The 12,069-nt window shown below is 46.8% G+C and overlaps 1 protein-coding gene across 4 annotated transcripts in view; it reads left to right on the top strand.

The window, feature by feature from the left end:
- FGFRL1 (fibroblast growth factor receptor like 1) overlaps positions 1-12,069 on the top strand; it is a 272,445-nt gene that overhangs the window by 142,171 nt on the left and 118,205 nt on the right. For all 4 annotated transcript variants that reach the window (XM_075930931.1, XM_075930932.1, XM_014574652.3 and 1 more), the window contains exon 3: positions 5,915-6,187. In XM_075930931.1, the coding sequence (XP_075787046.1) occupies positions 5,915-6,187 (273 nt within the window). The remainder of the gene's footprint in view (positions 1-5,914; positions 6,188-12,069) is intronic.

Genomic DNA, 12,069 nt, shown 5'->3' with positions numbered 1-12,069 from the left:
CCACACTGTGTTAAAAGGGTATTTAGGATTCTGCATTGGGACTAGCCTTTATTTGGAGAATGTGAACATGTGGGCAGAGCATGAATGGGGGCAGGAAGTTCTGATGCTGATGCACTGTATATGTGATTGAGGCAGATGGCTTACAGTCATTACTCTGTATAGAGGTCTCAGCCTTTCTATACCTTAAGAGATACCAGTTCTCTCTTTTTTTTCTTTCCACAATCCACCTAATTTTTGCAGGTAACTACAAAATTGCTAATTGAGGTTCAAATTTTTCAAGGAATACGCCCTTTTTACATCAAGAATTTGTGCGCTTGGCGTTCGTTACTGTTGGTGTCCAACGGACTCGGCAGCTAGCACCTCAGTTGTTGGGGTGGATGGGGGGGAGGGCAATCTTCTCTCCCACCCTGGGCACGTGCAGTGAGGATGGTGGCTTTGAACGGGCTGCAGTGCTGCTGGATTCTCTGCCCAAGCCACAGGCTGTGTTGTACTCTGATTGCTCATGACGGGCCAGCACACTCTGGGTACTTAAAACTCTCTTGCAGGGTCCACCCCCGGGCCAGATAAAGTGCAACATGCAGCCTGTGGCTTGTGCGGTAAGTCTAGCAGTGCCTCACTGGAGAGAGGGGGAAAAGACTGTGTAGAAAAGAAAAATAGCGGAAGAAGTGAGACCCGATAGTAAAGCAAGAATGAGGAAAGGAGTCAAAAACTGCAGCTATTGTGCACAGCACAGTATGCAGCCACAGAAATAGGGGAGCGCTCATGTGTTGCTCCTTGTCAGGGTGTCGGGGTGCCCCACAAAAAAAAGATGGGAACCCTGGCTTCGAAGGCTCTCCTGCCAATAGCATTTGCATACTTTGCACCCGATTCTTGTAGGAACCAGTTCTGCAAGGTGCTGAGTACCCTCAGCTCCCATTGACATTAATGGGGATTCAGGAATTCAGCACCCTTTGGAAGCACCTAGCAGCACTTTGCAGGATCAGACTCCCTGTCTGCAGTTAAGGAAGTTAAGATAATTATCTGTAGTACTGTCTCTTCTTGATGACCCTGTCAAATCCGTAACTAGGCCAGTTGCTGAATTGTTTGTGTGGTGGGAAATAAGGCAATAATAGTGATACCTCCCATTAGTGACCAGGCCAATGAACTCAGCAATGCAAGGTTTAGAGGGGGGATGCAGATAGACTGGGCAAAACTTTTCAACCAAAATTTTCTGATGAAAAAGATTCTATATCACAGGAAAAAAAAGTGTTTTTGTGAATTTGTCATTTTTGTCAAATCATTTGTTCAGGGGAGGAGGGAAGGGAACCAGATTTCTGAAAGAAATGAAACCATTCATTTTGACATTTTACAATTCTAACCAACTTTTAGTTCAAATGTTTTAAAATACTAAAATCAAACTAAAATGCTTCAGTTTAGCTCTCTCAAACTTTCATTTTTGTGTGTTTGTTTTATTTTCCATTTGCTAAAAATGTCGAAGTTTTGTTTTGGGTTTGACCCAAAATCATCCTTCCTCCCTCCTGCAACATTGCAAAATTGGCCACAAACTGGAAAATCTATTCTTCATCAGTTCTCATTTAACAGAAGATGGAGCTGTATTGTACTTGCACTGTCGGAAAAGAAGCAGGACTTGGCTTCTTTCAAGCAGCACATGGACAGCTATGGGCTTTTTAAATATACCTTTTCAGAGAAGAGATTTCATGTGTATTGGGAAGACTTGAGATCTCAACAGTAAAATGGGTCCAACCGCCTAATTCAATGGAATCTGTGCAACTGGCGCTCAGTGCATCTGAGAGAGGCTGGGTGGTCCCTGTGCAAAATATCCCCCTTTTCTATTTCTTCCCACAAAATACCAAAACACAAACATTGCTGCAAGGTGGGTCAAAAGCATTGATCTGTCACTGTTACAGTCCGAAGGCAAATATGTAGTGAAATAAGACCCATTGGATTCCTGCACCTTAAAAAGAGAAACAGAGACCCGTGACAGAACATCCCATGTGATTTTGCCATAAACATCTCTAGGAAGCTATTCTCAGCACAGCGCCAGCCATCAATGTGTGAGGACCTCTGAAGCTTGTGGCTTATGATGATTTCAGAGGAAGAATGCTGCTTATACAAAGAGTTATTATTAATAATAAGGATTAGGGATGTAATAGTGTAGTCAATTAACTGATAAACAAAAGCGTATAGGTTAATGTTATAGAGTACATGAATTCCCTTCCCCCCCGCCCCTCCAAAATAATTTTTTTAGCATGCTGGCCAGCAGTTCGGCTCAGTCCTGGTTTGTGATGAATCCAGGACCTACCCCTGCTGCGGCTTTGCATTTAAGGTACAAATAATATTAGGAGCCAGATGGGCAGGAAGCCTTGCTCAATTCTGGCTCGCACCGGGTCCCCCAAGACAGGGGCCGCTGATACCCTGTGCTGCTGCCCCTTTATTAGAGGAAGGTGCACAGGGAGACAGGCAGCCAGTCCGCTAGGGGAGCTGTTTTTTAAACTGGCTCCCCTCCTGGACCAGCTCCTGCCTGGCACCCCACGCTGCTGCCTCTAATACAGAGGCAGCAGCGCGGAGTGGCAGGAGGCTCCTCGGGAGTGAGGCTGGAGCAAACTGGTTGCTGGCCGCACCCCCGAGGACCATAGAATGGTCGACTAACCAATAAGAATTCATGAGGTTAATCGACTTTTCAATTAACTGATATTTAACATCCCTAATAAGGATAGGTAATAAAATGGGACTTCACCATGCGAAACACATCGGGATGTGCTTTTAGCATGCTTTGGATGCCTCCCTGCTCTGGAATTGTATCCTTCTGAGACAAGCATGCAGCTACACCCAGAGAAATGCACAGTTGCAAAGAAATTGGGGATTTTTATTCCTTCTCTTAATATGAGAGATTGGGGGGAAAGCTCTTGAGGGGTGAATCTAAAAGTGTCTCAGGTTTAAAGGACAGCACAGCCATTTTTTTAAAGCAAGAAGCAATCTGGGAAAGGCTCCCCCTCCTTTTTTTTAACCACAAAAAGGTCTGCATATAGATCTTGTGACAGGGGAGCGATCCAAAAATTCCTCAGAATGAAAGGTCAGTCAGAGGAAAATGGCATTCGGGAGGACCATGTTTATGTACCCAGTGGTGTGACAGAACCAGAAGCAACTCAGTTGCCATAGGGAGCGCTGCCTGTGCAACAAGCTGCATGACGCCACTGGGAAACTATCTTACTCCTCCCAGCTGGAAAATTTGTCAGGAGTCAAGTTGAATGTTGGAAGGAAAAGGTTTTTGAAGAAGACACTGCTGGGAGAGCCTGATTTTCCCCCTCCACTGTCCCCAGCTGCCCTACACCACACATGCTTCCAAAACACTACTAATAGGCCAGTTTTTGACACCCGTGTTCACTGTGAGTAGAATCCTGCTCTTTAGTTGATTTCAGTGCAGTCACTCATGAGAGTTGAGGTCTGGCTGAGTCTGAGTAAGGGGGCAAACTCTCCAAGATTCTATGCAAGACATCAGCAAACCTGTACATTTGTGTAGACTTGGCCACTCTTAGTCATGAAATAAATACTATGCCCTGTGAGGAAAGGGTGGTGGAACTTGGGGATAGGTCCACAGCGGGTGTCGCTCCATTAAAGCCTACGCCCAGAACTGATCATTGACAATGAGAATGAAATTAGACCCAGCTCAGACTCCAGAAATTCTGATAACTCTTCAAAGTGCCCAAACCTTTGTAGTTCATAAATACTGGCTGGACGTCTGCGCTTCTGTCAAGAAGGGCTTTGCTTGCAAGACTTCCAGGTCTTAAAGTCCTGGCAGGAAACACAACCATGGCAGCTGTTCTTATGATATTTTGACACCTCTTCTGGAATTTGGGGGGGCAATGTTACTTGAGGGGTCACCTCTCCGATTGGCATGCTTAGCTGAGGTGTGTTCTAACTGCCATCACCTGGAGTTGGGCTTTCCAAGACAGGTCCGCACCGGTGAGGATCTTTGGGACTTGTTCACTCTGACAGTTTGCCATGGCCCAAATCTATTGAACTCGGGGGCCTGATGTGAAGCTTTTCATTGGCTTCGTCAGGCTTTTGATTAAAACTGATTATTTTAGGGCTAGCAACATTGCTCACTTTCAATAGCAGCCTAATTCACTAGCAGTCCCAGTGAAGTTACTGGAACCCACCAGCATGAGTAAGTGAGAATCTGGCCTATAGTCGATATGGGCTGGCTTAGGCACCTCCCTTACTCACATGGGTGAGCCCTCTGACAGAGACTCGCTTTGCAATCACAGGAATTGTTCTTATGAAAAGGGTTTTGGAGAGGTAGCCCTGTGAGTCTGTTTCAGCAAAAACAACAAGGTGCCTGGTATCCTCTTAAAGCAGCATGAGTCAGGCAGGCTGCACTGACCCCATATTGGCCCTGCAAGGGATTGGCCACTGTGGTGAACAGCCTCAAACCCACGGCCGCAGAGTGGGGATTAAGGTCACTCAGTGCCACAAGTTTTCAGACCCTTTTAAAACAGGTGGGTCCTGATGCTGAAACAGGACACTTACTGATCAAGGCTGTTTTGGAAATGTTCTGAGAGAGAGGCTGGCTGGTACATTCGTATGGATGGGAGGAGTGCATATATGAATTAATTAATCAAAGAAAATTGCTTACTTAAATAAACCTACCTGAACATTTTGCTTTTGAATTTGGTTCTCTAATGGGAGGGGGAAGCTCACAGTGTGAGCGGCCTTATTCCCTGATCCCACCCTGGCTGGTTGGCCTGCCCTTGGAGTTATCATTATCCCGCAGCACAGTGTGTTCATGTTGCCACATTCTTGTTATGCATGAAACAATCAGCATGTCCCAGCAGCCGACATTCAGAGCTAGGCCAGTCCAATGAACTTGTCAAGGGAAGGTCACGGCAATGGACACAAATAGCCTGAAAAAAATCACCCTTTTGCATGTATGTGATGTTCTTGTGTCAGGATAGCCTGTGCCTTGGCATTAAGTAAATGCTACCCAGCAAATTCGTTGTGTCCTAGAATCATACTAGTGCAGTGGTCACCAACCAGTAGATCGGGATCTACCGGTAGATCTTAGAGCCTCTGACAGGTGATCCTGACTAGTTTGGCTGGGAGACTATCAAGCGCTGGCACTTCAGCTGCCCCTCCTACCACTGCCCAGCTGCTCCTGCCCAGAGCCTCAGAGTTGCCCTGGGAGCTTCCTGCTTGTTATGCAGGGTGGGGGATACAGAGGCAGGGGGTATTGATGTCACTCTGTCCCCCTCCACTGTACCCCATATTCATAGACTGAGGAGTGCGGGTCCTCAGCAAAGGGGTGGAACAGGGGTATTTGGGTTTGAGGTAGATCCTGGACTAACTTAAATTCAAAAAGTGATCATGTGCTTAAAAAGGTTGGAGACCACTGTACTAGTGTATTCTTATGATCCTTGCTGCTGATAAAGCCCATCTGGTGACTATTAAATGGAATTGCTGTACATATAAACATAAAAGGATTATAACTCCTTGTTGTAAGTACCCATGCCGTTACTAATTTTGGCTTCAGGATTTGTTCTGCTTAAAACAACCGGTAGCCTAGGTATCTGGGCACCACTTCCCCATGACATAGAAAAGAAATGGGAGAGGACCTGTAGGGTTGTGGGGCGGGAAAGAAGAGAGAAATACCACAGATTGCGGTTGGCTGCTTAATATGGTTGGTTAAAGCAAGGTGTTGATTTTATCTGAGTTCTGGATTCAAACCCTCCATGTGCTGGTATTTATTTTTGTTGTATCTGTCTGTTGTCTATTATTTTTTATTTGACTTTGATTGTAATCTCATTTCAATAAGTAACTTTTGTTATGTTTGCATGGGGCCCTTACTCATGACTGGTGACTTATAGCTACTACTGTGATAATAATAGTTATTGTTTCTCTTTCCATTCTTTGGTAGGCCCACCCAGAATTGCTGATAAAGTGATCCACCGGCAGTCTGTGAGGTTAGGAAGAACCATCAAGCTCTTGTGTCCGGTAGAAGGTGACCCCCCGCCTCTGACGATGTGGATGAAAGATGGACGGACTATCCATAGCGGTTGGACAAGGTTCCGGATCTTGCAGCAAGGACTGAAGATCAAGGAGGTAGAAAGCGAAGATGCGGGAACGTACATCTGCAAGGCCACGAACGGCTTTGGAAGCATGAATGTAAACTACACCCTGATTGTGATTGGTGAGTGCCCCAGGAAGAAATGTAAACCTTGTTGTCTTCTAGGGTAGCAGAAAAGTTTGATTTCGTTTCACCTGGCAGTGATTGCAAGCCGTCTTTGCTAATCATTTACTGACCTCCACTTTAAATGGCCCATTCCAGTGTCTGAGGATGGCTAAGGCTAGCTACCCTGCTGCACATCTCTTGCATTGCAGCCAGCAGCCACAGAGATAAGATTATGGTGTGCCAAAGGTTACAAATAAACAGAAGTGATGCAATAATCAGTAGGGCACAGAACACAACAAATTCCACACAGGAAAGGCTGAGTGATAAGGAGAGGTCATGCTGATCTTTGTGTGTGCTGCTGGAGCAGGATAGTTCTCTAAACAGATTTCAGCGAGCCCACACTGAAGGGCACAGCAAGGGGATTTGTGCAGTGAGCAATTATAGACTATGCTAGGAATAATCCCATGGACAGGAGGGGCCGGGGGATTAGGGGAGCCTGGCGTGGGGTCGGTAGCAGAGGTTGCTTCCCTCCTCCCCAAAACTCATCACGTGGGCGGCAGGAGCTGGAGTGGCCAGGCAGCCTGCTCCATTCCGGCTCACTGCCCTCCCAGGGCGCACTGCATGCAGCTTCTCAGCGACGATGGGAAGCAGAGCACCCCACTTCAGGGCACTCTGGTTCCCGCTGCCTGCAGAGAAGTGAGGTGCAGTGGGCCGGGAGGCAGTGTGGAGGGGCAAAGCAGGCTGTAGGGCCTCTCCAGCTCCCACCACACTTGTGGTGAGTGGGGGAGGGGGAGATGCCACCCTTGCTTGCCACTACACTAGGCCCTGTAATCCTCAAGCCGTGTTGCTCAGAGAGGAGGTAAGGGGACAGGGCAGTTTGGAATGGGGCAGGGCTTTGGGAGGGGTGGAACCTGTAACAGGTGTGGGGGTGACTGGGGGGGGGGGGGGCTGGCCCTGCTGACAGGAAACGTATCCAGCTCTCCTTAGCTGGTGGGAGAGTGCTGACTAAAACACAGCGTGATTCTGGGTGCAGAGGGAGGGAAAAGAAAGAACTGGGCAGTCAGAAGATGCTAGAGGCCTCCCCTCGCCCTCCTTCTCCCCCAGCCAAAAGCTTCCCCATACAGCATGAATACATAACCCACAAACTCTCTACCGCTTTCCCTGCTAATGTTAAACATCCCAAAGCCTCTTGCTGATAAGAGCAGCTTTACCAATGAGGACGGTACAGCCCTTTTTGACCTCTAACCTGTTCCTGCCTCATCCCCTAAACTCCCTTCATGCCAGAAACCAGATTTCTGGCTCTTTGCCCAAAAAATCTCTGGGGAGAAGTAAGGGGCTGATGGTGCTGCTCTGTAGAGCGCTCAGCAGAGGGGAAAACAAAAGACCACTTTTCCTTCCCAGAGCAAGGATCTGCTGGCCTGACTGAAACTAAGCTGCTTATCTGGCCCTCCCGAGGGAGCCCTACAGCAGCGTGGAGGAGGGGAGAGTGTCTGGCATCCCTGCTCAGAGAAAGTTTAGAAATAATACACGCCTTGCAGAGCTGTTTGCAGACATGCACACGATACAAGTGGCATGTGATGGCCAAAGCTTTGGGAGTAGGGAAGGCACAGAGGGACTGAGGTCAGAATTTTTAAAAACATCGCCCCACCTGCAGGTGGGAAGGTGTTTCCACATCAACCCTGCTGCAACCCTGGGCTCAGGAGTCAGGATGAGAGCTGTGTAGTGCTGAATGTGTTTGCAAACCTTGCTCTTGCTTAGGTCGCCGAAAGGGAGTTGAAGTCTCTTGAAAATCTGACCCTGAGATCTTTTGAAAATCTGCTCCTAAGTGACTTGCTTAAGGGCACCCAAGAAGTCTGTGGCAGAGCCAAGAATTAAATCCCATGCCTGTGTATTAATCATACTAAGGCTACCCCTGTGGAGTCTCGTCAGGTACCTAAACAGCAGCAGGCAGGTGTAATTCCCAGCGTAGGCAGACATACACGTGCTACCTCTGCTCAACCCGGTGTTTAAAAATAGCAATGCCACATGAGTAGCAGCTTGATCTAGCCTCCAGAGTAGGCAAGTGGGGGTCGGACAGGTTAGTAGGCAGGAGGCTACTCTGTCTGGCCTTCGTCATACTGCCAGTTTTAGCAGGCTACCTTGAGACAAGCTAGCATGTGATTTGTCTGCCCATGCTGAGAAACCCTTCGCTTTCATGTGAGGAGACATTAAAAAGACTGGGACATGTTCATCTTAGAAAAGAGCCGGCTGAAGTAAGATATGGTAGAGGTCTATACAATGAGGGTATGTCGACACTGCCACCGTAGTTCGAACTAGGGTGGCTAATGTAGGCATTCGGACTTGCAAATGAAGCCTGGGATTTAAATATCCCGGGCTTTATTTGCATGTTCCCAGGTGCTGCTATTTTTAAATGCACTGTAGTTCGAACTACCTCCTCATTGCAGGAGGAGTAATGGTAGTTTGAATTAGGAGCTTTAATTCGAACTACCTAGTCCGTGCCGCATGTAGCCGCGGGTAGGTAGTTCGAACTACGGAGCATTTAAAAATGGCGGCGCCCGGGAGCATGCAAAGAAAGCCCAGGATATTTAAATCCCGGGTTTCATTTGCAAGTTTGAATGCCTACATTAGCCACCCTAGTTCGAACTAGGGTGGCAGTGTAGACATACCCTGAGGCATGGTGTGGAGAAAAAAACAAAGGGGGTAAATAACACTTCCTTAGTCAAACACAAGAACCAGAGGTTACCCAATGAAATTAGTGGGCAGCAGATTTAAAACTAACACAGTAATTCTTTACATGCCACGTAGTCAGCTTGTGGAACTCCGTGCCAGGGGATGGTGTGAAGGCCGAAAGTACAACCGGATTAAAAAAAATAGATAAGTTCCTGGAGGATAGGTGCGTCAGTGGCTCCTAGCGAAAATGGTGAGGGATGCAGCCCCATGCTCTGGATGTCCTTAAACCTCTGACTGCCAGGAGCTGGCACTGGATGACAGGGGATGTATTATTCTAAATTGCCGTACTGTGTTCATTCCCTCTGAAGTATCTAGCACTGGCCACTGTTGGAAGACAAGATACTGGGCGAAATGGGCCATTAGTCTGCCCCAGTATGGCCATTGTTCTTAGTTTTGGAAAGCCAGCGGCTGTTAAGGTAGCTTAGTTTTCTGTCAGTCAGAGGGACTGTCAGGTCCAGGGAGCCGAGCCTGCCTCTTCTTCAGTGCTTGTAAAACACTGCCCATGGCTGGGCCCGTAATGACTTTTACATTTCCTCTGGAAAGAGGAGTTGAGGCATGGGGGAAATGCCAGCGCCGGGCCAAGGCTAAGGAAATGAGAATGTGCTTTTGGGAGTACTGTGCTGCCAGCTGATCCGATAGAAGTGTTACAGACAAGCTCAGGGAATTCAGTGACGAAGGGTGGATGATTAGTGACATATGGAAGAGCCCAAGCGGGAACAGGGGATTCCCAGCTGTGGAGATTACAGGATGAGTCAGAGGACACAACAGGGGGAGCAGGATGACATGAGGGCAGTACCAGGATAAGGCAAAGGGCTAAATTTGCCTTATCTCATGTAAGTGTCCAAGTGATTTTTCCACCCCCAGGAAACATGCCAGGGTGCATGAGCATCACTGGGTGCTACATAGGGCCTGGATAATTTGCCAGAAGTAGCTGCTTCTAGTACCAATAGATCATGGCTGGGTGGCTTGCAGGCCACCTCTGAAAACTGGAGTCCGTATGGAGTGGTGCTAAGCTTGCTCCTCCCTTCCCCCCTAGGTCTCCAGAACCATTCTCCCTGGTGGTGGGGTTACATAAGCGTAAATGAGGTCAGATATTGGCCAAGTGCCTCTCTCCCTCTCTGAACTGTTCTCTGTCATTGTTGCCTCCGTACCCGCACAGAGATGGCTACATGATAGGCGTCGGAATTATCCCCCCTCCCCCCCCGCAGAATAAGATAAATAGTTACAGCTTTCCTGTGGATTTTAAATGATGTAAGCAGGCAGCAGGAACACCCTGACCAGGTGGGGATAGGGGGATTGTAATAGTAACCATGTGATTCTTAGGATTTGCAGTTTGGTGGAGACCTCCAGGTACCTTAGAAGAGAGAGACCAGGAAATGCTTTAGCAGGATAGAGGTGCTTGTGAGACAGGAAATCCACTATGATAGGATTTCTGCTGTTGATTGGGTTAACAGCTACCTATACGCTAAGAGCCAGCACTGACTTTGGACAGGCACACTGGCTCCTCTTGACTCCAACCCCTGTTCATTGAGAAACCTTGTCTCCTTCGTCCTGAGGTAGAACAATTTTGTTGCTAATTATGGACAACTAGAGGACCAAAGAGCCTTCTTTTTCTTCAAATGCTGCTCATCTTCACTGCTCTTCCATATCCCCGACCCTCTGATATTTCATCTGTCCAAAACCTACCTGTGCCTTGTCACACTGACATCAGCTTGTCTGACTGTCGTGGTTCAGTAATTAGGCATCATTTCCCATGTCTGCTAATGAGCTCATTGCTTCTATCTCTATATAGTTACGCACCACGTTGCACCCCAGTAGCGACTGGAAGGTATTACTGGTTGATGACTGTCTGGTGGCTTGTGTCCACATCACAACTCTCTTACTGCCAGCACTGGTTCTTTTTTTGTCATTTGTTTTATGAATTGTAGCAGCCTCAGCAGAAAGGGCCAAAAGCAAATAGGATTTGGGAACTTAAAATACTGTCTCCAAGAGAAAGAGAGATTAGACATACGGATGGAGCTTGCATGGTCTTTGCCTGTGCTGCTTCCATTTTGTGAATGTTTGGATACTATTCCAGCACCTTACATGAGATCTAAGGGCCCAACCCAACTCACATGATCGCCTGTGGGAAGACTCACTTTGATTTTTTTTTTCTGGGAGCTGAATCCGGCTCTAACTGCGCATGTTTTAAAACAAACACACATGGGAGGGATGACAAAACAGGGGCTGTGAAATGACAATTGAGAACAAACATTTAATTGGAGGGGGGACAAAACTGCAGAAGATAAAAAGCTGCTTTGGTAATTTGTATCATCATACAAATTGTATAAATAATAATAGTATTAGCTAGTGCTTATGCTAAGTATTGTTGATTTAAGCTCCGATCTTGCACCATTTAGAACATATAGCAGTATTCAGTGGATGCAGGATTGAGCCTGCGTGGAAATTAAAAGAGCAAAACCTGTAAAAATCCAATAAGGAGTATTGAATAGTGTGATGCCCCACTTGTGATAAAATAAAACTTGGGAGAGACATATTGCTCCAAGTGCTCATTCACCTTCCTATGTCTGTGTACTAATGCTGCTGGCTAATAATAGCTTCTCTTAACTTCTTAACACCTTCTTTCTGAATCACATCATACTCCCAAGTCAGTTGTAGTCAGTCCATTCTTGATTGATTGTTGATTATTACGTAGCTCTTGTCTCAAATGGCTAGCCCAAGACGTCTTCGTTTTATGTTTCAAACTGATTGCTCGTCCGTAAATGCTATTTACCCTGAAATCAGATGTCACCCGAGTACCTTTCCTGCCGAGGTCTGAAAGTCAACACAAGGTATGGGCTTGTGATTCTTTCAAAGAATTCAAGTTGGCTCTGAACCTTAATGCATCTGGCAGATGCTGGGGTTTCTTCTTGTGAAAATGCTCTCTGGGTGAAGAGGAGCCTTTGTTTATTTTAGAGAATGCAGCAGTGTTTTAAAACCAACAGCTTGTCAGCTGGAGGATGGAGAACAAATTGATGGTGGGGTTTTGTTTGTGCTCCCAAAAGCGCAAACATCATTAGGGAGAATGGCCTTTTGAACCAGATGGCCCCTCTTTTTAAATTCTTTTTTAAAATATCACTTTAAGAATCTTATTTCAGCTTTACACATTTCAGCTTTACTCAAAAGGCCAT

Source organism: Pelodiscus sinensis, chromosome 5 (genome assembly GCF_049634645.1).
Source record: "Pelodiscus sinensis isolate JC-2024 chromosome 5, ASM4963464v1, whole genome shotgun sequence".
Classification (NCBI taxonomy): Eukaryota; Metazoa; Chordata; order Testudines; family Trionychidae; genus Pelodiscus; species Pelodiscus sinensis.
This window is presented reverse-complemented; position numbering and strand designations above follow the sequence as displayed.